Source organism: Tachyglossus aculeatus, chromosome 18 (assembly GCF_015852505.1).
Source record: "Tachyglossus aculeatus isolate mTacAcu1 chromosome 18, mTacAcu1.pri, whole genome shotgun sequence".
NCBI lineage: Eukaryota > Metazoa > Chordata > Mammalia > Monotremata > Tachyglossidae > Tachyglossus > Tachyglossus aculeatus.
In genome coordinates, this window is record NC_052083.1 from 19,454,642 (window position 1) to 19,476,866 (window position 22,225).

At 44.6% G+C, this 22,225-nt stretch overlaps 1 protein-coding gene across 1 annotated transcript in view; it reads right to left on the minus strand.

The window, feature by feature from the left end:
* The window catches only part of ADCY1 (adenylate cyclase 1), a 424,494-nt gene that overhangs the window by 193,269 nt on the left and 209,000 nt on the right, over positions 1-22,225 (minus strand). The window contains exon 4 of the mRNA XM_038760089.1: positions 8,349-8,460. Coding sequence (XP_038616017.1) covers positions 8,349-8,460 — 112 coding nt within the window. The remainder of the gene's footprint in view (positions 1-8,348; positions 8,461-22,225) is intronic.

The following is a 22,225-nucleotide window of genomic DNA, read 5'->3' on the forward strand; positions in this document are numbered from 1 at the left end:
ATCGTATTTATTGAGCGCTTACTGTGTGCAGAGCACTTGGGAAGTACAAGTTGGCAACACAGAGAGACGGTCCCTACCCAACAGTGGGCTCACAGTCTAGAATGGGGAGACAGAGTACAAAACCAAACATATTAACAAAATAAAATAAATGGAATAAATATGTACAAATAAAATAAATAGAGTAATAAATACGTACAAACATATATACATATATACAGGTGCTGTGGGGAGGGGAAGGTTTTTATTATCATTATCCACCTAAACATCCCACAGAAATTTCTTTCCAATGCTTTTAAGGCATTCATTCAGCTTCCACTGCCTTCCATCCCATTATTACATTATTACATTACATTATTATGATTACGACTTAGCCTACTCATTACGTTCCTGTAACACCAGCCTAGTCTTTGGATCTCCTTTGTATATGTTGCAAACGTATACGTCCCAAGCATTTAGTACAGTACTCTGCACACAGTAAGCGCTCAATAAATACGATTGAATGAATGGATGAATCTCGATATTGTCTATCCCACAGCTGACCTTTTTGGTCACATACTTCTTCAGGCGTGGAACTCCCTTTCCCTTCACACGATAGACCGCCACTCCCTCCGCCTTCAAATCCACATCTCCTCCAAGAGGCCTTTCCTGACTAAATCCTAATTTCCCCCACTGGTTCTCCCTTCTGTCTCACTTACATGCTTCATCCTGTAAGCTTTAGGCGCTTAATACTCACCCCACCCTCAGTCCCATAACACTTATTTACCAACCTAGTACCTTGACAATTTCCCATCTGCATTCACTTCAATATCTCTCTCCCCCCGAGGATTGAAAACACTTTGTGCGCTGGGATCGCGTCCGTCGTATTGTACTCTTAGCACTCAAAAAATATGACATTAATTGATGGATATGGGAATCAATCAATCAATCAATCATATTTATTGAGCGCTTACTGTTTGCAGAGCACTGTACTAAGCGCTTGGGAAGTACAAGTTGGCAACATATAGAGACAGTCCCTACCCAACAGTGGTCTCACAGTCTAAAACGGGGAGACAGAGAACAAAACCAAACATACTAACAAAATCAAATAAATAGAATAGATATGTACAAGTAAAATAAATAGAGTAATAAATAGGTACAAAAATATATACATATATACAGGTGCTGTGGGGAAGGGAAGGAGGTAAGATGAGGGGGATGGAGAGGGGGACGAGGGGGAGAGGAAGGAAGGGGCTCAGTCTGGGAAGGCCTCCTGGAGGAGGTGAAAGTCGGAAGAGGAGTGGATTTCAGAGGCAGTGTTGCATAATGGCGGAACTGCAGCAGTGGAAGTTTAATGGCCAGTTCTAGTCCTGGATCTGCCACTTATATAATCAATCAATCAATCAATCAATCATATTTATTGAGCACTTACTGTGTGCAGAGCACTGTACTAAGCACTTGGGAAGTACAAGTTGGCAACATATAGAGACGGTCCCTACCCAACTGTGGGCTCACAGTCTAGAAGATGGCATTTATTAAGCACTTACTATGTGCAAAGCACTGTTCTAAGCGCTGGGAGGTTACAAGGTGATCAGGTTGTCCCACGGGGGGCTCACAGTCTTAATCCCCATTTTACAGATGAGGGAACTGAGGCCCAGAGAAGTGAAGTGACTTGCCCAAAGTCACACAGCTGACAAGCAGTGGTGCCAGGATTCAAACCCATGACCTCTGACTCCAAAGCCACGCTGCTTCACTTGTCTATTGTGTGCCCTGGGGTAAGAAACGTAACCTCCCTGTGCCTCAGTTTCTCCACCTGACTCTACCTCACAGGGTTGTGGTGAGGGTTAAATTGAAATACGTAATGTAAGATGCTTTGGTAATGAAAGCACTAAATTGAACCAAGGTAACAGGAGGAGTTCAGTTTTAGGTATGTTGTGATGGAGGTGCCTGCGGGATAGCCAGGGAGAAACGTCCCGGAAGACTTTGAGCCCATTGTTGGGTCAGGACCGTCTCTATATGTTGCCGACTTGTACTTCCCAAGCGCTTAGTACAGTGCTCTGCACACAGTAAGCGCTCAATAAATATGAATGCATGAATGAATGAATGAAAAGATGAGCAACGGTTAGGGGAAGGGAGGCAGATTTGGCAAAAATCAGCATAGAGATGGAAAAAGAGAGTGGAAAAAGTCTGAGAGAGTGAGTGTAAAGTCAGAGCCCATTATTGGGTAGGAACCGTCTCTATATGTTGCTGACTTGTACTTCCCAAGCGCTTAGTACAGTGCTACACACAGTAAGTGCTCAATGAATATGATTGAATGAAAAATAATGAGCCCAGAATCAGAACTTCGAACAACTGTATTTATTGACCGCTTATGCTGTGCAGGGTGTTGTACTGTTTGGGAGAGTGCAACAAAACAGAATTAGCAGATATGTTTCCTGCCCATAATGAGTCTATAGATCAGAGCGGGAGTCAGACATCAGAGGTCATGGGTTCGAATCCTGGCTCTGCCAGTTGTCAGCTGTGTGACTTTGGGCAAGTCACCTAACTTCTTTCTGCCTCAGTTGCCTCATCTGTAAAATGGGGATCTAGAACGTGAGCCCCCCATGGGACAAACTGATCACCTTGTAACCTTCCCAGCACTTAGAACAGTGCTTTGCACATAGTAAGCGCTTAATAAATGCCATTATTATTATTATGATTATCAAAATTAATTAATCAATTAACTTGTAGATATAAGTGCAGTGGGCCTGAGGGAAGAGGGAATGAAGAGGATATGAGATGGAATTCAAATGCCCTTTATCTGTAGTTTGGAGTAATTCTCCCATTACTCTGAACAGTCATGATTCAACAACCCTTTCACGTTTAGAACAAAAGAGTGGCTAATTAATTGGTTTAACCTAGTTTATGGATTGATTTTCAATGACTTACTTGCTTGGGGGATTCCACTAGTGATCACCTTCTACGAGTGCCCTTTTCTTCCACTATTTCATACACACACACACACAAAAATAAAAACATGATTCCATTTAGGGAGAGCACTCTCTCATAAACCCACTAAGCCATCTGCTCCCTTTCTGCCTTTTTCCTGCCCAGTTCTGCTTAGCAATAGTACCAACGGTATTTCTTTTTGGGAACAGTAGTTACTGGGTGCAAATCAATTTACTGAGCCAACTGTAACAGCAATTACAGCTGCAGTTGCAGAATTGATGCTCACAACTTCCAAAAACCTGAGCAGACCTCACACTACCGCCGGATCAGGGGCTGGTGGGAGTCCGGGTATCATGGCAGTGGGGGGCATCCTCTACACTTATAGCTTGTGAGAACAGGTCTCAATGTAGGGGGGAAGCTACACTACAAAGTCAATCAATCAATCAATCGTATTTACTGAGCGCTTACTGTGTGCAGAGCACTGTATTAAGCACTTGGGACGTCCAAGTTGGCAACATATAAAGACGGTCCCTACCCAACAGCAGGCTCACTGTCTAGAAGGGGGAGACAGAGAACCAAACAAAACATATTAACAAAATAAAATAAATAGAATAGATATGTACAAGTAAAATAAATAAATAAATAGAGTAATAAATACGTACAAACAAGGCAGCCCTAGAGCAGGTCAACTTTACGAGAAAGAAACAGAAATAGCTAATCATTCCACATACACAACACAAAACAATATCCAGGTTTGTAGCAACTTTAAAACACGGTAATGAAAGGCAACAGAAGAAAATGCGAGAGCCAGGAATGTGGACCTACAGAGTAAAATAAGAAATGAGTCAGAGTAAGGGAAACAAGAAAAAAATCAAATCAAAATAATGACTTCATACTGAACACAGCGGATCTGAGTCTATTTATCTTACTAGAATAAAATTTTCCCTGAATGTTTCTCCCCAGGCTTCCAGCTGAAGTCTGAGGGAGTTCGTTATCATTGTTTGCAAGTGTTCAGAACGAGCGCCCATTAAAAACACCAGAAAATCGTTTCTTACTCTTCAGACACCGATGGAAGGAAACACGGCACTTAGCGAAAAGACAGAAAGCTGGAAAAATTTTCCAAGTTTGTAGATTCCCATTTTTTACTCAAGGGATATGTTGGAAGAAAATGTGATTGCCAAGAAAGACATGCAGATTTGATGAAGGCCACGTAATACCCAAAATAAGAAGTAAGGGACCGCTCTAAAAGGTTTTACAATGACTTTCCAATTAGACTGTTCAGTTTACTTTTTCGCTACATCGTAATTTGACTAGCATTTAAAACCGTAGTATGATTATTGTTACCGTCCCAGATTTTTCTACTTGTTCTTTAGTGGCATGCTAGCATTTAACACCATAGTATGATTATCATTACCTTCCCAGATTTTACCACTTTCCCAGTTTTCTACGTGTACTTAAGCTGCATATTGGGGAAGTGGCGTGGCTCAGTGGAAAGAGCCCGGGCTTTGGAGTCAGAGTTCATGGGTTCGAATCCTGGCTCCTCCAATTGTCAGCTCTGTGACTTTGGGCAAGTGACTTCTCTTCTCTGCACCTCGGTTACCTCACCTGTATAATGGGGATTAAGATTGTGAGCCCCCCGTGGGACAACCTGATCACCTTGTAACCTCCCCAGCACTTAGAACAGTGCTGTGCACATAGTCAGCACTTAATAAATGCCATTGTAATAATAATAATGATATTAAAGCAACCAGAGACAGTTAAAATTGCCCTTCGATATCAAAAAGAAAATACATGAGATGCACCAATACAGAGACAAAGTTGCCAACCTCTCGCGGAAATGGCCCAAGATAACTGTACTTTCTGCAGATGTCAAATACACAGCATGCAAATTCCAGTGGTAAAGATACACTTTCAATCTAAAGGTGCTACTCATGCCCAAAATATAGGAACTAACGGAGGGGTCGGACTTTGAGAATACTTCCTGGTGGACGGGTATTTAGCCACAGAGCAGGGCAGAGATTCCTGCAAGCAGATTTCCTCATCCTTGGACTGTGACAAGAAGTAGCAGGTTTTACTGCACCGATGAGAAGGGGAGGTCTGCTTGCCCTGTCCCGCAGCTTCCAGATGTGGGATTACGACGCCCTCAGGGCCTCTCCACTTAAGGTAAAGGCTGGGATCCAGACCACGTCAAAGCGGCAATCGAGGTTTGGATGCTGAGTCCTGACAGCCCCGATATCACCCCGAGACAGGGCATAATCTCACGCTAACAGCCGAACTCCCGGAACCACACTCGGTAACATTCCCAGAAAGTGGGGTTGTGTTAAGAAGCGGGAACGACAACGAAAGAGTCACAGGAGGAGCTAGCGAGGGATGGGGAGAAAGGGAAATAAGGTCTTTTGAATGTACTTTTCTCTCTGACAGGCGACTCTCTTGTGGCTGAGCCCTATTCTTTCTCTGTCTTGTGAATGATTGTCCCTTCCCTGCACTTTTCTCTTCCTTTCCACTGCACCTCAGTGCAGGCTGGGACTAGTTGCCCCACTCTCCTGAAGTGATAATAATAACAATAATAATAATGATTAGTGCTAACACCGCTCCGAGAGCCGGGCTAGATACAAGATAATCTGGTCAGACCCAATCCCCGTCCTATACGGGGCTCACAGGCCTCGGGGAGGTGGGCGGTAATGGGGTGTCAGGGGGTAAATCCCCACTCTTCTTGAATCCCCAATCCTCCGGATTTTGGGGTGGACCGATATAAATTCAAGAAAACCTGGCCATTCTACATTCATCCATTCATTCAATCCTATTTATCGAGCGCTTACTGTGTGCAGAGCACTGTACTAAGCGCTTGGGAAGTACAAATCGGCAACACATAGAGACTACCCAACGACGGGCTCGCGGTCTAGAAATGAATGCCTGTGGTGGAAAAAATGCTCCTGTGCAAGCTATAATTAGAGAAGCAGCGTGGCTCAGTGGAAAGAGCCCGGGCTTTGGAGTCAGAGGTCATGGGTTCGAATCCCGGCCCCACCATATGTCTGCTGGGCAAGTCACTTAACTTCTCTGAGCCTCAGTTACCTCATCTGTAAAACGGGGATTACTACTGTGAGCCCCACACGGGACAACATGATCAACCTGTATCCCCCCCAGCGCTTAGAACAGTGCTTACAAATGCCATTATTATTATTTATTCTTATTATTCTTTATTGAAGCCTTAGGTGAGAAAGGAAAAGATCAAGATTAAAAGAGCACGCTACAGAAAATCTTTTCCTGAGGGAGGTTAGTGCCCTGCTATTGGTGCCACGGAAAGAGCGGCGCTCTGGGAATCAGGAGAGCTGGGTTCTAGGCTAAGATCTGCTTGTTCGGGCTAAATATATACTGGGGATGGTTTGGGATCAAAGAACCACAGAAGGGGTTTCATGAGGTAGGGAGGCCCAGCAGGAATCCTGCAAAATAGCCAGTTAACGTGGCCAGCAAAGATCTCAGTGGTTACCAAGCCAAATGTAGTCTGGGTCATGATGCTATTACACAAATAAAAAAGACGCTGTGGATATTTAAGCCCGGAACTGGGACTCGCACCCCAAAAATTCTTCGCATCCCATCACAGTGTACTTCAACCATGCCTGGCACAAATAAAGAGTACAAGTAGCACTGCACAAACCACTTGCACTGTGGTCGATTCATTCACGCAACTTCTGAGTCCTGTAATGTCAAAACCGAGGCTTCTCAATCTCTCTCGGGAGGAGACGCCATCATCATCGTTACGCAAGAGAACTCCCTAAGGTGGCCCTTTAGGAAAGGAATTGCTTTCAGTTTTAGAAACTACGGTATTATTAAAATGGTCTGGAATGTGAATGCTTTTCAGAACAATATATTTCTCTCCACAAATTCAATTTATGGGAAGTTATTCTGTAAAGCGAGGGTTGGGTTCCTAGATCCTTGGATTATGCCAAACTCACACTGTAGCACTCAGGCATTGACTAACACTGCATACACGAGCAAAAATTATTTCTTCGGACACCAAATCGTGCTGAAATGAGGCCAATGAACAGTGAGAGAATATTCCTTAATTCCATTTAAACCATGCAATAAAATCCAGACATAAAGTGTTTGACAGGAAAAGAGACGAGGTCTGTGTGCTTAAGGAGATTGCAATCTAATGAGGAAAGTAGCAATGACCTAGAAAAAAGAACATTAAATCAAAAACCGAGAGACCCAAGTTTTATTCGCAGCTTTATCACTGGCTTGTTGTGTGGCTGTGGGCAACCCTGCCTCAATTTCTTCATCTATAAAATGGGGATATAATACCTATATTCTATTTTTTAGTTTACAGGTTCTATGAGGGATCGTGACCAATTTAATAATGGTATATCTTCCCTAGCACTTTATAAGTGCTTTAGCATTTAATAAGTGCTTAATAATAATAATAATAATAATAATAATAATAATAATAATAATAATAATGGTTTAATTTGGGAGCTTGTCAAACACAAGATACTTTCATGGAGTTGGAGTCAAGGTTACGGTTCAACTGCTTAGCTGGAATACAGAAGGATAAATAGATAAAGGTGGCTTAGTGGAAAGAGAACAGGCCTGTACTTCAGAGGACCTGGGTTCTAATCCAGCTCTCCCTTTGGCTGCTGTGTGGCCTGAGGCAAGCCATTCCATTAGAAAAAGAAATCAGGGGCTGCCTCCTGGAAGTGAGGGATTTTCAGAGGACTTGTGAAGACACGAGGGAGTGGTTTGGAGGACTGAAAGAAGGAGAGAGTTTCTAATCAGGAGCTGAGAGGAATGACGAGTGTGAGATGGGATGTAGCAGGTGAAGAGGGAGGAAATATCTGAGGAGGATATCTGATGGTCAGAGGTTCCTATCTGAAGCACTATGCTGCTGAACTCAACCTGAGAAAACATTCTTCGGTTATTGACTGGCCAACTGTAAAAGTCCCTAGTTGCTCGAGAACGTGAAAAAGTGGAAAACAAAGAGTGCTAACCTTCATATTGTCAGTATTTGGCCCTACTTAGCCTCTACACAAAGTTCAAAACAAAACAGGACTGTGGCTTTCCCTTTTCCTACTACAGTAAACTCTATTATAGGGATGTGTGTCTGTGTGTGTGAATGTGTTGTGTATTAAGGGTAAAAGATAAAGAGAGACAAAGAGAAGCCTAACGAATCCGGTGATCTCAAGGAAACAAATCAGAATCAATCAATCATCGGTGGTATTTATTGAGCACTTACCGTGTACAAAGAGCACTTTACTCAGTGGTTGGATTAGCACGATAGAGTATCAGAGTACTTTATAAAATTTGAACAGCCACGATTTTGAACCTTCTACGTCCAACAGTACTAAACTATTTGTCTTCTTCACGCTGCAATCACATATGAATTACTGGCATATTATTATTCAAAAACCAATTCGATTAAAAAATAATAATAAGGGTATCATGCTTACTGTGGCTAGTTCATCAAACTTCCCAAAGAGTTCATTCAGAAGCTTCACCAGCTCTTGAGCAGTGCACTGGGACGCCAAGCTAGTGAAGCCCACAATGTCTGCAAACAAAATGCTGGAAAGAGAATGAAGGAAATATTAGGACTTCATAGGACGTTCTTCCCCTCGCGGGAACGCGCCTGAAGGATTTCCGGTACTCTAGCGGTCGCGGCTACGGGAGGGTGAGTCAAGCGGAGGTCTACCCCTTCCATTCCTCGCTTGGGCGTCTGATTAGAGCGTGGAAGGCCATCCGCCACGGGTCAAAATTCACCTGTGCTGGGCAGCGGCAGCATGGGAGAGTTGAAAGTAGAGACTAAATTTTACTGCGTGGAAGAAGGCCATGGTAACCATTTCCATATTTTTACCAAGAACAGTCTATGGATCCACTACCCGAAAGATTGCAGATGGAGGCGGGGCGTTCCGGGAGAGACGGGTGCACGGAGATGGGTCGGAGACGACTAGACAGCATGACAAGCCATGACACAGGTATGTCGAGACATGGATGTCTTTCTCACAGCCTTTCGACGAGCAACATAATCCGCAGATGTGGGCTACTCTGGTTCCCGAAAGCCAGATCTCCTGACAATTTCAGAATTCACTATCCCGCTTGAAAAAAGACATAAATTCAGCATCTTTAGGCCATGGGCAGACTAGCAAACTGATAAGCAGTTTGGCCTGCGAGTCGGAGAACGTGGGTTCTAATCCTGCCTCTGCCACTTCATTCATTCAGTTGCATTTATTGAGCGCTTGGGAAGTACAAGTTGGCAACACTTGTCTGCCTTGTGACCTTAGGCCAGTCACTTAACTACTCTGGGCCTCAGTTACCTCCTCTGTAAAATGGGGATTAAGACTGTGAGCCCCAAGTGGGACATTGCCCACTGTTAACTTGTACTTCCCAAGCGCTTAGTACAGTGCTCTGCACACAGTGAGCGCTCAATAAATACGACTGAATGAATGAATGAATGTTGGGTAGGGACCGTCTCTATATGTTGCCAACTTGTACTTCCCAAGCGCTTAGAACAGTGCTCCGCACACGGTAAGTGCTCAATAAATATGATTGAATGAATGAATGAATGACATAAATTGTGTCCAACCTGATTAGCTTGTGCCTACCCCAGCGTTTAGTACAGTGTCTGGCACATAGGAAGCACTTGAACAAATACCATTAAACAAAAGATATTCCTCCTGCTCACGGCAACTGATTGCAGGGTTCCACTAGAGAAAATCACTTTTTAAAGTGACTTAAGTTCAGAGCTTTGCTTTAATGCTTCATCAGAGATCTAGCTTCACCCCATCAATCCTCACCCAGCCCTCCCTCGGCCTGCAGGTTTCCTAACTCTTCTCCCGCGGTCCAGGCTCACCCTTCCCATCTTTCCATGCCCCTCTTATTTTCTAAATCTAGGGGCAGGGGAAGAGCAGCGGGCTGCAGGAGGAGAGGAGAGTGGGGTCGAAATTCCTTCTCAATGTTTCACTGATGGAAATGTCCACATCTTGGTTGGCAGGGCTAGAGAGGAGCCAGAGGATGAAAGGGACTGAGGCTGGAGAGTAGAAGGGGAGGAAGGGACAAAGAGTTTCCTCTATATAATAATAATAATAATAATCATCATCATCATCATAAAGACAATGATAATAACAATGATAATAATGATAATAATTCATTCATTCATTCAATCATATTTATTGAGTGCTTACTGTCTGCAGAGCACTGTACAAAGCGCTTGGGAAGTACAAGTTGGCAACATATAGAGACGGTCCCTAATAATAATTATAATGGTATTTGTTAAGTACTTAGAAGCAGCGTGGCTCAGTGGGAAAGAGCCCGGGCTTTGGAGTCAGAGGTCATGGGTTCAAATCCTGCCTCTGCCAATTGTCGGCTGTGTGTCTTTGGGCAAGTCACTTGACTTCTCTGGGCCTCAGTTACCTCATCTGGAAAATGGGGATTAAGACTGTGAGCCCCCCCGTGGGACAACCTGATCACCTTGTAATCTCCCCAGTGTTTAGAACAGTCCTTTGCACATAGTAAGCACTTAATAAATGCCATTGTTATTATTATTATTACTTATTATGTGCTAAGCATTCAGCCCGTTGTTGGGTAGGGACCATCTCTATATGTTTCCAACTTGTACTTCCCAAGCGCTTAGAACAGTGCTCTGCACACAGTAAGCGCTCAATAAATATGATTGATTGATTGATTGTCATCCCCCCAGTGCTTAGAACAGTGCTTTGCACATAGTAAGCACTTAATAAATGCCATTATTATTATTATTACTTATTATGTGCTAAGCATTCAGCCCGTTGTTGGGTAGGGACCGTCTCTATATGTTTCCGACTTGTACTTCCCAAGCGCTTAGAACAGTGCTCTGCACACAGTAAGCACTCAATAAATACAATTGAATAAATACCATTGAATAAGCACTGTTCTAAGCACTGGGGTAGATACAAGGTAATCAGGTTGTCCCATGTGGGGCTCACAGTCTTAATCCCCATTTTACTTTCATTCAGTCAATCATATTTATGGAGTGCTTACTGTGTGCAGAGCACTGTACTAAGCGCTTGGAAAGTACATATTGGCAACATATAGAGACGGTCACTACCCAACAACAGGCTCACAGTCTAGAAGTGGGAGACAGACAAAAAAAAAAACAAAGCAAGCAGACAGGTGTCAATACCAACAGAATAAATAGAATTATAGCTATTTACACATCATTAATAAAATAAATACAGTATTAAATATGTACAAATATACACAAGTGCTGTGGGGAGGGGAAGAGGGGAGGGCAGAGGAAGGGAGGGGGAGCGATGAGGAGGAGGAGAGGAAAAAGGGGGGGTGAGGTAACTGAGGCACAGAGAAGTTAAGTGGCTTAACCAATGTCACACAGCAGACAAGAGGCAGAGACGGGATTAGAACCCACATCCTATGACTCTCAAGCCCATGCTCTTTCCACTAAGCCACACTGCTTCTGTGGTTCAGCGGAAAGAGCCCGGGCTTTGGACTCAGAGGTCATGGGTTCAAATCCCAGCTCCGCCACTTGTCAGCTGGGTGACTCTGGGCAAGTCACTTTACTTCTCTGTGCCTCAGTTCCCTCCTCTGTAAAATGGGGATTAAGACTGTGAGCCCCCCATGGGACAACCTGATCACCTTGTAACCTCCCCAGTGCTTGGCACGTAGTAAGCGCTTAACAAACACCAACATTATTATTATTATTATTATTATTATTCTCATCCATCCCAGGGGAGAAGGGAAAGGAAATGGAAGGGGAGGGAGGGGAGAAGAAGGGTGAGTAAAATAGAGGATTGGGGAAGGCTAATTTTATTTGTAGCTTTACAAGAAAAGAGCCAAGTACATTATGCTTGAGATTCCTAGGAGCAAAACTCCATGAAATGCTACAGCCATGAAAGGAAATTAAGAGATCATTTTCCCCTCTTGACTGAAGGCTGACCTAATCTGATCCCCCACTACATGCAATGGGGCCCATCATTACACATATTCAAACTTCACGATCTGAAACACACAGGAATCCTGATTTTTTGAAATTCCTGGCATCTTCTCTTCTACCTTCCCAGACTGAGCCCCCTCCTTCCTCTCCCCCTTCTCCCCCTCCCCATTCTCCCCGCCTTACCTCCTTCCCCAACCCACAGCACCTGCATATATGTATATATGTTTGCACATATTTATTACTCTATTTATTTATTTACTTTATTTGTACATGTTTATTCTATTTATTTTATTTTGTTAATATGCTTTGTTTTGTTGTCTGTCTCCCCCTTCTAGACTGTGAGCCCACTGTTGGGTAGGGACCGTCTCTCTATGTTGCCAACTTGTACTTCCCAAGCGCTTAGTACAGTGCTCTGCACACAGTAAGCGCTCAATAAATACGATTGAATGAATGAATGAATGAATGAATGAATGAATACCTAGGCTAGCCCAAGCAAAGCAGCCTGATTTTAGTGCACTGTTCTTTCAAACGAAGACCGTTCAAAATCTCGGAAACCACATACTATGTTATAAACTGTACTGCTGGGACACACACAGGATTTTCTTCCAAAGGCGTCTCCAATTGCCTACCTTTAAGGGAAACTGAAAACATTAGCTGAAAAGAAAATGAAACTTTTTAAACGTGATAAAATGCACCTGTAATCTCCACCTCCCGTTCTGCCATGGAGGACCCCTGCTACTGACATGCTCTGTGTACACCGGGAACTAAATCCGTCCCCTGCTCTCAGTGTCTCCCTCACCAGAAAGCACCGATTCACTTCCGTGCCATCAGGATGACTCCATCCCATTCCTGGAGGGAAAGAAATCGGCATCCGTGGCGTGAGGCCGCCACAAAAACTCGGGAAGACAGGTGGCCATGGTAGTCCTTGCTGAGACTGTGGGTGCTCCCTGGACTCTGAGTCAGGAGGAGCCTGAAATTCTTCTCCTCTAGCCAGCGCCCTACTAATTTTGTTTTTATCTTGTGTATTTGTCCGGACGTTTTAGTATTTTATTGTTTAATCACTCCTGATGTGTTTGTACCCGGTCCCTTCTCCCCACTTATATTTTTAGACTGTGAGCCCCCCAGAAACAGGGACTGAGCCTAATTCCCACCTGTACATTTTTTTGTCAGCGCTTAGTGAATACAGTGTTCTGCAGAGTAAGTACTATTACTACTTGATTTTAAGTTTAATTTCACAACCAAAAAGTGGGAGAAAGAGGTAGGAATGAACTGCTAGAAGATTGCTGAATAATACGTGAAGTCTGTATTTCACACTCGTACTATCCTTCTGATTCTGCGGTCTCTGCTGAATCCACGATGTCATGCTGCTTCCCTATCTCGTATCTCTTGCAGTGAATTCCAGCGCTCAGAACAGTGCTTTGAACATAGTAAGCGCTTAATAAATGCCATCATTATTATTATTATACAAGTAGAGATCAGCCAAATGCTAAAACAGGAGGCAGTAACCTCAGAACGTCAGATGAACAACTCCTTATCCACTAAGACTTAGTTTCTCTCCTTGGATCATCATCATCATCAATCGTATTTATTGAGCGCTTACTATGTGCAGAGCACTGTACTAAGTGATTGGGAAGTACAAATTGGCAACATATAGAGACAGTCCCTACCCAACAGTGGGCTCACAGTCTAAGAGGGGGAGACAGAGAACAAAACCAAACATACTAACAAAATAAAATAAATAGAATAGATATGTACAAGTAAAATAAATAAATAAATAAATAAATAAATAAATAAATAAATAAATAAATAAATGGATGAGCAGTTGTGGTATCTTCAGAGGAATAAATGCAAAGTATGCAAAACCAGCTAATTATGTTTTGAAACTGAATTGAAGTGATTTAACTCTCAGGTGCATACATCTCTCTCAGAGTTTGCATGACCCCGAATTTGCCAGATATAACAACCTTCGGTAGTTACAATCAAGAATCCTTTGGCAACCAATAACCCAAGTGTTTCGATGTTCTCCTTATATCCCTAGGTTCTTCTGTCTTTGCCCTAAACTCCTCATATAGCTTCTGATCCCTTATTTTGACCCCTCACTTCCCCCTGAATATCCCAACCAGGCTTCAGTCCCAATTCTTCTTGTCAGAAGCAATCTTTGGTTCTTCAGACACCTACATCAGACACAGTGTTGATTTTTCAGTCCTAGACTCCACTGGGGAAAACTTCTCGTGGTGACGGTTTTTACAGTTTTATGGGAAATATTCAAGATTCAGTCACTAGTTGAACTGGGGTCCTGGTTAAGAGGTGAGCCGGTCAACTCAGTCCTTATCTACCAAGTTCCCACCTTTTTAAAGATCACAGATTTAAGAATACGGGAAGTCACATAGACGTGAATAAGACATCCAGATACGATACAAAGGAGAGGACAAATACAAATAAAAGTCAACTATTTTCTATGTAAACATTTAAAGATTTAACTGGACACCAAAACAATGATGATGGACTCTTCCTTTGCTAATGGCGGGTGAACCTCAGTCCTGAGAGCTGTGCATAGACCAAAGTGTTAATGTCACGTACAGCGTAACTCAATTCTCTTTTCCCTGCTAATCATATTCCTGGTAGGGCCCAGAAAGCCACGAGCGGGTAGACAGTCTGGGTGGCGGCTCCCTTCAAAGTGCACAGAGAGGGTTTTAAAATTTTTAATAAGCAAGACCCATTTACAAAGTAACCAAGCATATGTTGGTTTATGTTTGGTTTGGTTTATGATGCCGACGTGGCTTCCCAACAGGTAGCCACTGTGATTTTGGCTGCCACGTTAACCGGCTAGTTCTCAGAATTCCTGCTGGGCTTGTCCACCTCCAGGATCAGCCTCCCCTCTCGTCTCTCCCTACTTCAGGCTATACTTCACGCTGCTTCCCGGATTATCTTTCTACAGAAACGCACTTGGCATGTTACTCCCCTCCTCAAAAATCTCCAGTGGCTGCCTTCCGACCTACAAATCAAGCAAAAACTCCTCTCTCTCGGCTTCAAGGCTGTCCATCACTTCGTCCCCGCCTACCTCACCTCCCTTCTCTCCTTCTCCGGCCCAGCCCGCACCCTCCGCTCCTCTGCCGCTAACCTCCTCACCGTGCCTTGTTCTCGCCTGTCCCGCCGTCGACCCCCGGCCCACGTCCTCCCCCTGGCCTAAAATGTCCTCCCTCCGCCCATCCGCCAATCTAGCTCTCTTCCTCCCTTCAAAGCCCTACTAAGAGCTCACCTCCTCCAGGAGGCCTTCCCACACTGAGCCCCCTTTTTCCTCTCCTCATCCCCATCGCCCCCTCCGCCCTACCTCCTTCCCCTCCCCACTTGCACAGATTTATTACTCCATGTATTTTACTTGTACCTATTTACTATTCTATTTATTTTGTTAATGATGTGCATATAGCTATAGTTCTGTTTGTTCTGACAATTTTGACACCTGTCCCCATGTTTTGTTTTGTTGTCTGTCTCCTTCTAGACTGTGAGCCCGTTGCTGGGTAGGGACCATCTGTATATGTTGCTGACTTGTACTTCCCAAGCGCTTAGTACAGTGCTCTGCACGCAGTAAGTGCTCAATAAATTCGACTGCATGAATGAATGAATGAAAGAAATATTCACCAGTGATGGCATAGCCCTACCTGGTAGAAAATAGAGTAGAACCCAGATTTCCATATTTCCAGGGCAATGCTTTTTCCACCGTATGGAGAGCAGAGGTCTGACAGTGGAAAGAGCCCGGGATTTGGAGTCAGAAGTCATGGGTTCAAATCCCTGCTCTGCCAATTGTCAGCTGTGTGATTTTGGACAAGTCACTTAACTCCTCTGTGCCTCAGTTACCTCATCTGTAAAATGGGGATTAAGACTGTGAGCCTCCCGTGGGACAACCTCATCACCTTGTAACCTCCCCAGCGCTTAGAACAGTACTTTGCACATAATAAGTGCTTAATAAATGCCATTATTATTATTATTATTATTATTATTATTATTATTATTATTAACACATAGAGACGGTCCCTACCGGATAACGGGCTCCTAATCTCACATGCTTTTCTTTTTCCACCTTATGTCAGCTACTGGTGTGTTGGTTTTTTCTTTCTTTGTTTATTTGTTTTTATGGTATTTGTTAAGCACTATGTGACAGGCATAGTACTAAGCTCTAGGGTAGATACAAGCTAACGACGTTGGACAGAGTCCGTGTCCCACGGTGAGGCTCACAGTCTTAATCCCCATTTTGCAGGTGAGGCAACTGAGGCACAGAGAAATTAAGTGACTTTCCTAAAGTCCCACAGCAGGCAAGGGGCAGATCTGGGATTAGAATCCAGGTCCCGCTGATTCCGAGGTGTGTGCTCTCTGCTCTTCCCACTACACCATGCTTCTTCTTGTGTGTTAAACTCATTCCCAGAAGCCATTTATATAGCTATTCGATCACGCGTCATAATTATCGAAAGATGCAAATTCCCAATAAATTACTCCTGCGATTATTATCAACTAGATTGTTATTGACTAGAAAAAAAAGGAAATGAAGTGAATAAATACTTCTATCCCAAATCCTGCAATGATTATCAAATCATTAGATTGTTATTGACTAGAAAAAAAGGAAATGAAGTGAATAAATATTTCTATCCCAACTCCTGCAATGATTATCAAATAACTCGATTGTTATTGACTAGAAAAAAAGGAAATGAAGTGAATAAATACTTCTATCCCAACTCCTGCAATGATTATCAAATAATTAGATTGTTATTGACTAGAAAAAAAGGAAATGAAATGCAGAGAATTCTATTCACCAGTTTCTTGTAGATATAGTATTGGTGGGCAGGGATTCCGGGTGAATTGGGAGAGTGGTTCATGATTAGGGAAAGAGGAGGGCAGAAGGAGACAGAGAGACAGACACTTGGATGGACGGACAGTCCAACAGACAACAGACGGAGCAAAGGTAGATAAGGAGAAGACGGACGCTTGGATGGACAGACAGTCCAACAGACAACAGACGGAGCAAAGGTAGATAAGGAGGAGACGGACACTTGGATGGACGGACAGTCAAACAGACAGCATATGGAGCAAAGGTAGATAAGGAGGAGACGGACACTTGAATGGATGGACAATTGAACAGACAACAGATGGAGCAAAGGTAGATAAGGAGACGGACACTTGGATGGACAGAATTGAACAGACAACAGATGGAGCAAAGGTAGATAAGGAGGAGACAGACACTTGGATGGATGGACAGTCGAACAGATAACGGAGCAAAGGTTGATAAGGAGGAGACGGACACGTGGATGGACGGACAGTCGAACAGACAACAGATGGAGCAAAGGTAGATTAGGAGGAGACGGACACTTGGATGGATGGACAATCAAACAGACAACAGATGGAGCAAAGGTAGATAAGGAGGAGACAGACACTTGGATGGACGGACAGTCCAACAATCAATCAATCAATCAATCAATCGTATTTATTGAGCGCTTACTATGTGCCGAGCACTGTACTAAGCGCTTGGGAAGTACAAATTGGCATCACATAGAGACAGTCCCTACCCAACAGTGGGCTCACAGTCTAAAAGGGGGAGACAGAGAACTGAACCAAACATACCAACAAAATAAAATAAGTAGGATAGAAATGTACAAGTAAAATAAATAAATAAATAAATAAATAGAGTAATAAATATGTACAACCATATATACATATATACAGGTGCTGTGGGGAAGGGAAGGAGGTAAGACGGGGGGATGGAGAGGGGGATGAGGGGGAGAGGAAAGAAGGGGCTCAGTCTGGGAAGGCCTCCTGGAGGAGGTGAGCTCTCAGCAGGGCCTTGAAGGGAGGAAGAGAGCTAGCTTGGCGGATGGGCAGAGGGAGGGCATTCCAGGCCCGGGGGATGACGTGGGCCGGGGGTCGATGGCGGGACAGGCGAGAGCGAGGTACAGTGAGGAGATTAGTGGTGGAGGAGCGGAGCGTGCGGGCTGGGCAGTAGAAGGAGAGAAGGGAGGTGAGGTAGGAGGGGGCGAGGTGATGGAGAGCCTTGAAGCCCAGGGTGAGGAGTTTCTGCTTGATGCGCAGATTGATCGGTAGCCATTGGAGGTTTTTGAGGAGGGGAGTAATATGTCCAGAGCGTTTCTGGACAAAGATAATCCGGGCAGCAGCATGAAGTATGGATTGAAGTGGAGAGAGACACGAGGATGGGAGATCAGAGAGAAGGCTGATGCAGTAGTCCAGACGGGATAGGATGAGAGCTTGAATTAGCAGGGTAGCGGTTTGGATGGAGAGGAAAGGGCGGATCTTGGCAATGTTGCGGAGCTGAGACCGGCAGGTTTTGGTGACGGCTTGGATGTGAGGGGTGAATGAGAGAGCGGAGTCGAGGATGACACCAAGGTTGCGGGCTTGTGAGACGGGAAGGATGGTAGTGCCATCAACAGAGATGGGAAAGTCAGGGAGAGGACAAGGTTTGGGAGGGAAGACAGACAACAGACAGAGAAAAGGTAGATAAGGAAGAGACGGACACTTGGATGGACAGACAGTCAAATAGACAGCATATGGAGCAAAGGTAGATAAGGAGGAGACAGACACTTGGATGGACAGACAGTCAAACAGACAACAGATGGAGCAAAGGTAGATAAGGAGGAGACGGATACTTGAATGGATGGACAGTCGAACAGATAACAGATGGAGCTAAGGTAGATAAGGAGGAGACAGACAGAGATGGAAAGAGAAACCATTAGAGAAGCAGAGAGACAGAGACAGACGCAAGCTCTCCACAAACTTTTGTTCTCCACAAACGCTTGGCCCGCCCTAGAGGAGTGCGAGACCGCAAGGTGTGAGAGGGACTGCGTCAAAGGATGCTCGGGAGAACAACCATCCAGACTCGGACATCCTCCGCTATGATACTGATGTCGTTCCGTCCCCGCTGGCGAGCGAGATTTCCAAGTCGGTCACCCCACAGGGCAACCAAGAGAGGGTGGGAGCAGACCTGGGCCGGCGTCAAAGACACGCTCCTGCTCTTGCATGCTCCAAATCCACTCTCCTTCACCGACAGAGGAATAGGAAGGGCAGCTCCATCGTGAAACCTCTCTCACCTCCACCCACTGCTCTGTACAAGAGCAACTTTATGAAGATCACTGGGAGGATAAGGCCTGCAGAGTACAGAATCCAGGGTAATTGCTGATAGCTCCATCTTACTGAGGATATGCACACAGACACGCACACCCGACCGGTATGATTTTCCCGGCTGGGGATAGCAAGACACCAGTAGGTCTCAGATCCATTCAGATCCACTGATGACCCTCCACTCTCCACAACTCCGACTCCTTTTTTGAGTTGGAGGTCCCACCATTGCTGCAGCCGCCCTGGTCCAGTCCACGGGACTACAGTGGTGGGGAATCGCGTGAAAGTCACAACTAAAGCCTACAACAGTCTCCGGCAACAATGGTAGGAGTCGCATCTTCGGCCTAAGACAAAGAGCCGCACTGACCCATCAGTTGCAACTCCCCATTTTCAAGAAGGGCCAAGAAAGGCCCACGTGGCTCATGGTCCATAGGTGGACAAGCCTGACACAAACCCTTCTATCTCTTCTTCTGCACAAATTTTGTGCCATCAAATAATTGATCATATTTAGTGAGCACTCTATGTAGGACAAAGAGCTTGGGAGAGTACAATGCAACAGAGTTGGTGGACACATTCCCTGCCCGCAGTGAGCTTGCAGTCTACAGGGCAAAATATATACCTGTATATACGTATATGTTTGTATGAATTTATTACTCTATTTTATTTGTGCATATTTATTCTATTTATTTTATTTTGTTAATATGTTTTGTTTTGTTCTCTGTCTCCCCCCTCTAGACTGTGAGTGCACTGTTGGGTAGGGACTGTCTCTATATGTTGCCAACTTGTACTTCCCAAGCACTTAGTACAGTGCTCTGCACACAGTAAGTGCTCAATAAATACGATTGAATGAATGAATGAATGAATACAGGGGGATCAATCAATCAATCATATTTATTGAGCGCTTACTGTGTGCAGAGCACTGTACTAAGCACTTGGGAAGTGCAAGTTGGCAACATATAGAGACGGTCCCTACCCAACAGTGGGCTCACAGTCTAGAAGGTGGGCTCACAGTCTAGAAGCCGATGAAAGCATTACTAAAAATAAATAATTTATGGATATGTACATACGGGCTGTGGGGCTGAGCAGGTGGTGACTAAAGGAGGCAATCTGTTCATTCATTCAATTGTATTTATTGAGCACTTACTGTGTGCAGAGCACTGTACTGAGTGCTTGGGAGGAACAAGTCAGTAAGCGCAAGGGCAACACAGAATGGAGTGAGAGAAGAAGAAATGAGGGCTTCGTCGGAAGGCTTCATCAGCGAAGCGTCTTGGAGACGATGTGCTTTCGATAAGGCTTCGAAGGTGGGGAGGGTGATTATCTGTTGGCTACGAGGGAGGGTGTCCCAAGCCAGAGGCAGGACGAGGGTGAGTGTTCGATGGACGAGATTTAAGCAGTGAGATCGATGAGATTGAGGTACAATGAGTAGGTTGGTATTGGAGAAGTGTAGTGCATAGGGAGGGTTGTAATAAGAAGTCAAGGAGGTAAGATAAGAGGAGGTAAAGTGATTGAATGCTTTAAAGCAGATGGTAAGATTTTTTTGTTCGATGCCGAGGTGGACGGACAACCGCTGGAGGTTCGCGAGGAGTGGAGGGGTATGGACGGAATGGTTTTGTAGAAAAACGATCTGGGTGGAAGAGTGTAGGATGGACTGAAATGGGGAGAGCCGAAGGAAGGAAGGTCAGTGTTGGATTAACATGGTCGCAGTTTCGATGGAGAGGAAAGGGTGGATTTTATCAATATGGGTACGGCTGAACTGACAGGATCTGTTGACCAATGTGCATTGGCTTCAAGGCTGTCCATCACCTCGCCCCCTCCTACCTCACCTCCCTTCTCTCCTTCTTCAGCCCAGCCCACACCCTCCGCTCCTCTGCCTCTAACCTACTCCCTGGGCCTCGTTCTCGCCCATCCCGCCGTCGACCCCCGGCCCACCGTCCTCCCCCTGTCCTGGAATGCCCTCCCTCCGCACATCCGCCAAGCTAGCTCTCTTCCTCCCTTCAAAGTCCTCCTGAGAGCTCACCTCCTCCAAGAGGCCTTCCCAGATTGAGCCCCCTTTTCCCTCTCCTACTCCCCATCCCCCCCAGCCCTCCCTCCTTCCCCTCCCCACGGCACCCGTATATATGTTTGTACAGATTTATAAGTCTATTTATTTTACTTGTACAGGTTTACTATTCTATTTATTGTGTTAATGATGTGCATCTAGCTTTAATTTTATTTGTTCTGACGACTTGACACCTGTCCACATGTTTTGCTTTGTTGTCTGTCTCCCCCATCTAGACTGTGAGCCCACTGTTGGGTAGGAATTGTCTCTATCTGTTGCCAACTTGTACTTCCCAAGCACTTAGTACAATGCTCTGCACACAGTAAGCGCTCAATAAATACGATTGAATGAATGAATTAATTAATTAATTAATTACCACATGACGTAATGATGTATACTGTGAGCCTGTAGTTGGGTAGGGACCATCTCTATATGTTGCTGACTTGTACCTCCCAGGGGCTTAGTACAGTGCTCTGCATATAATTAGCGCTCAATAAATATGATTGAATGAATGAATGAATGAACTGCTTGGATTAACATGGTAGCAGTTTGGATGGAGAGGAAAGGGTGGATTTTATCAATGTGGTTATGGCTGAATTGACAGGATCTGTTGACCAATTGAATAGAAGCAGCATGGCTTGATGGAAAAGAGCCCACACTTTGGAGTCAGAGGTCATGGGTTCAAATCCCAGCTCTGCCACTTGTCAGCTGTGTGACTTTTGGCAAGTCACTTAACGTCTCTGTGCCTCAGTTCCCTCATCTGGAAAATGGGGATGAAGACTGTGAGGCCCCCGTGGGACAAACTGAGCACCTTGTATCCCCCCAGCGCTTAGAACAATGCTTTGCACATAGTAAGCACTTAATGAATGCCATTATTATTACTATTATGTACATTGAATGAGAGAGATGAGGCGAGGATAATGCCAAGGTTACAGGTTTGTGAGACAGGGAAGCAGGCTGTGCGGTCTGTAGTAATGGGAAAGTTATGGGGGGAGTAGGATTTGGGTGGGAAAATAGTTCGGTTTTGAAAATATTTCATTTGAGGCATTGGCGTGACATCGAACCGGAGATGTACTGAAGGCAGGAGGAAATGCGAGACTGCAGAGAAGAGAGATCAGGACTGGAGAGGTACATTTGTGAATCACCCACTTATAGATCTTTTTCATAGCATTTATTAAGCGCTTACTATGTGCAAAGCACTGTTCTAAATGCTGGGGAGGTTACAAGGTGATCAGGTTGTCCCACGGGGA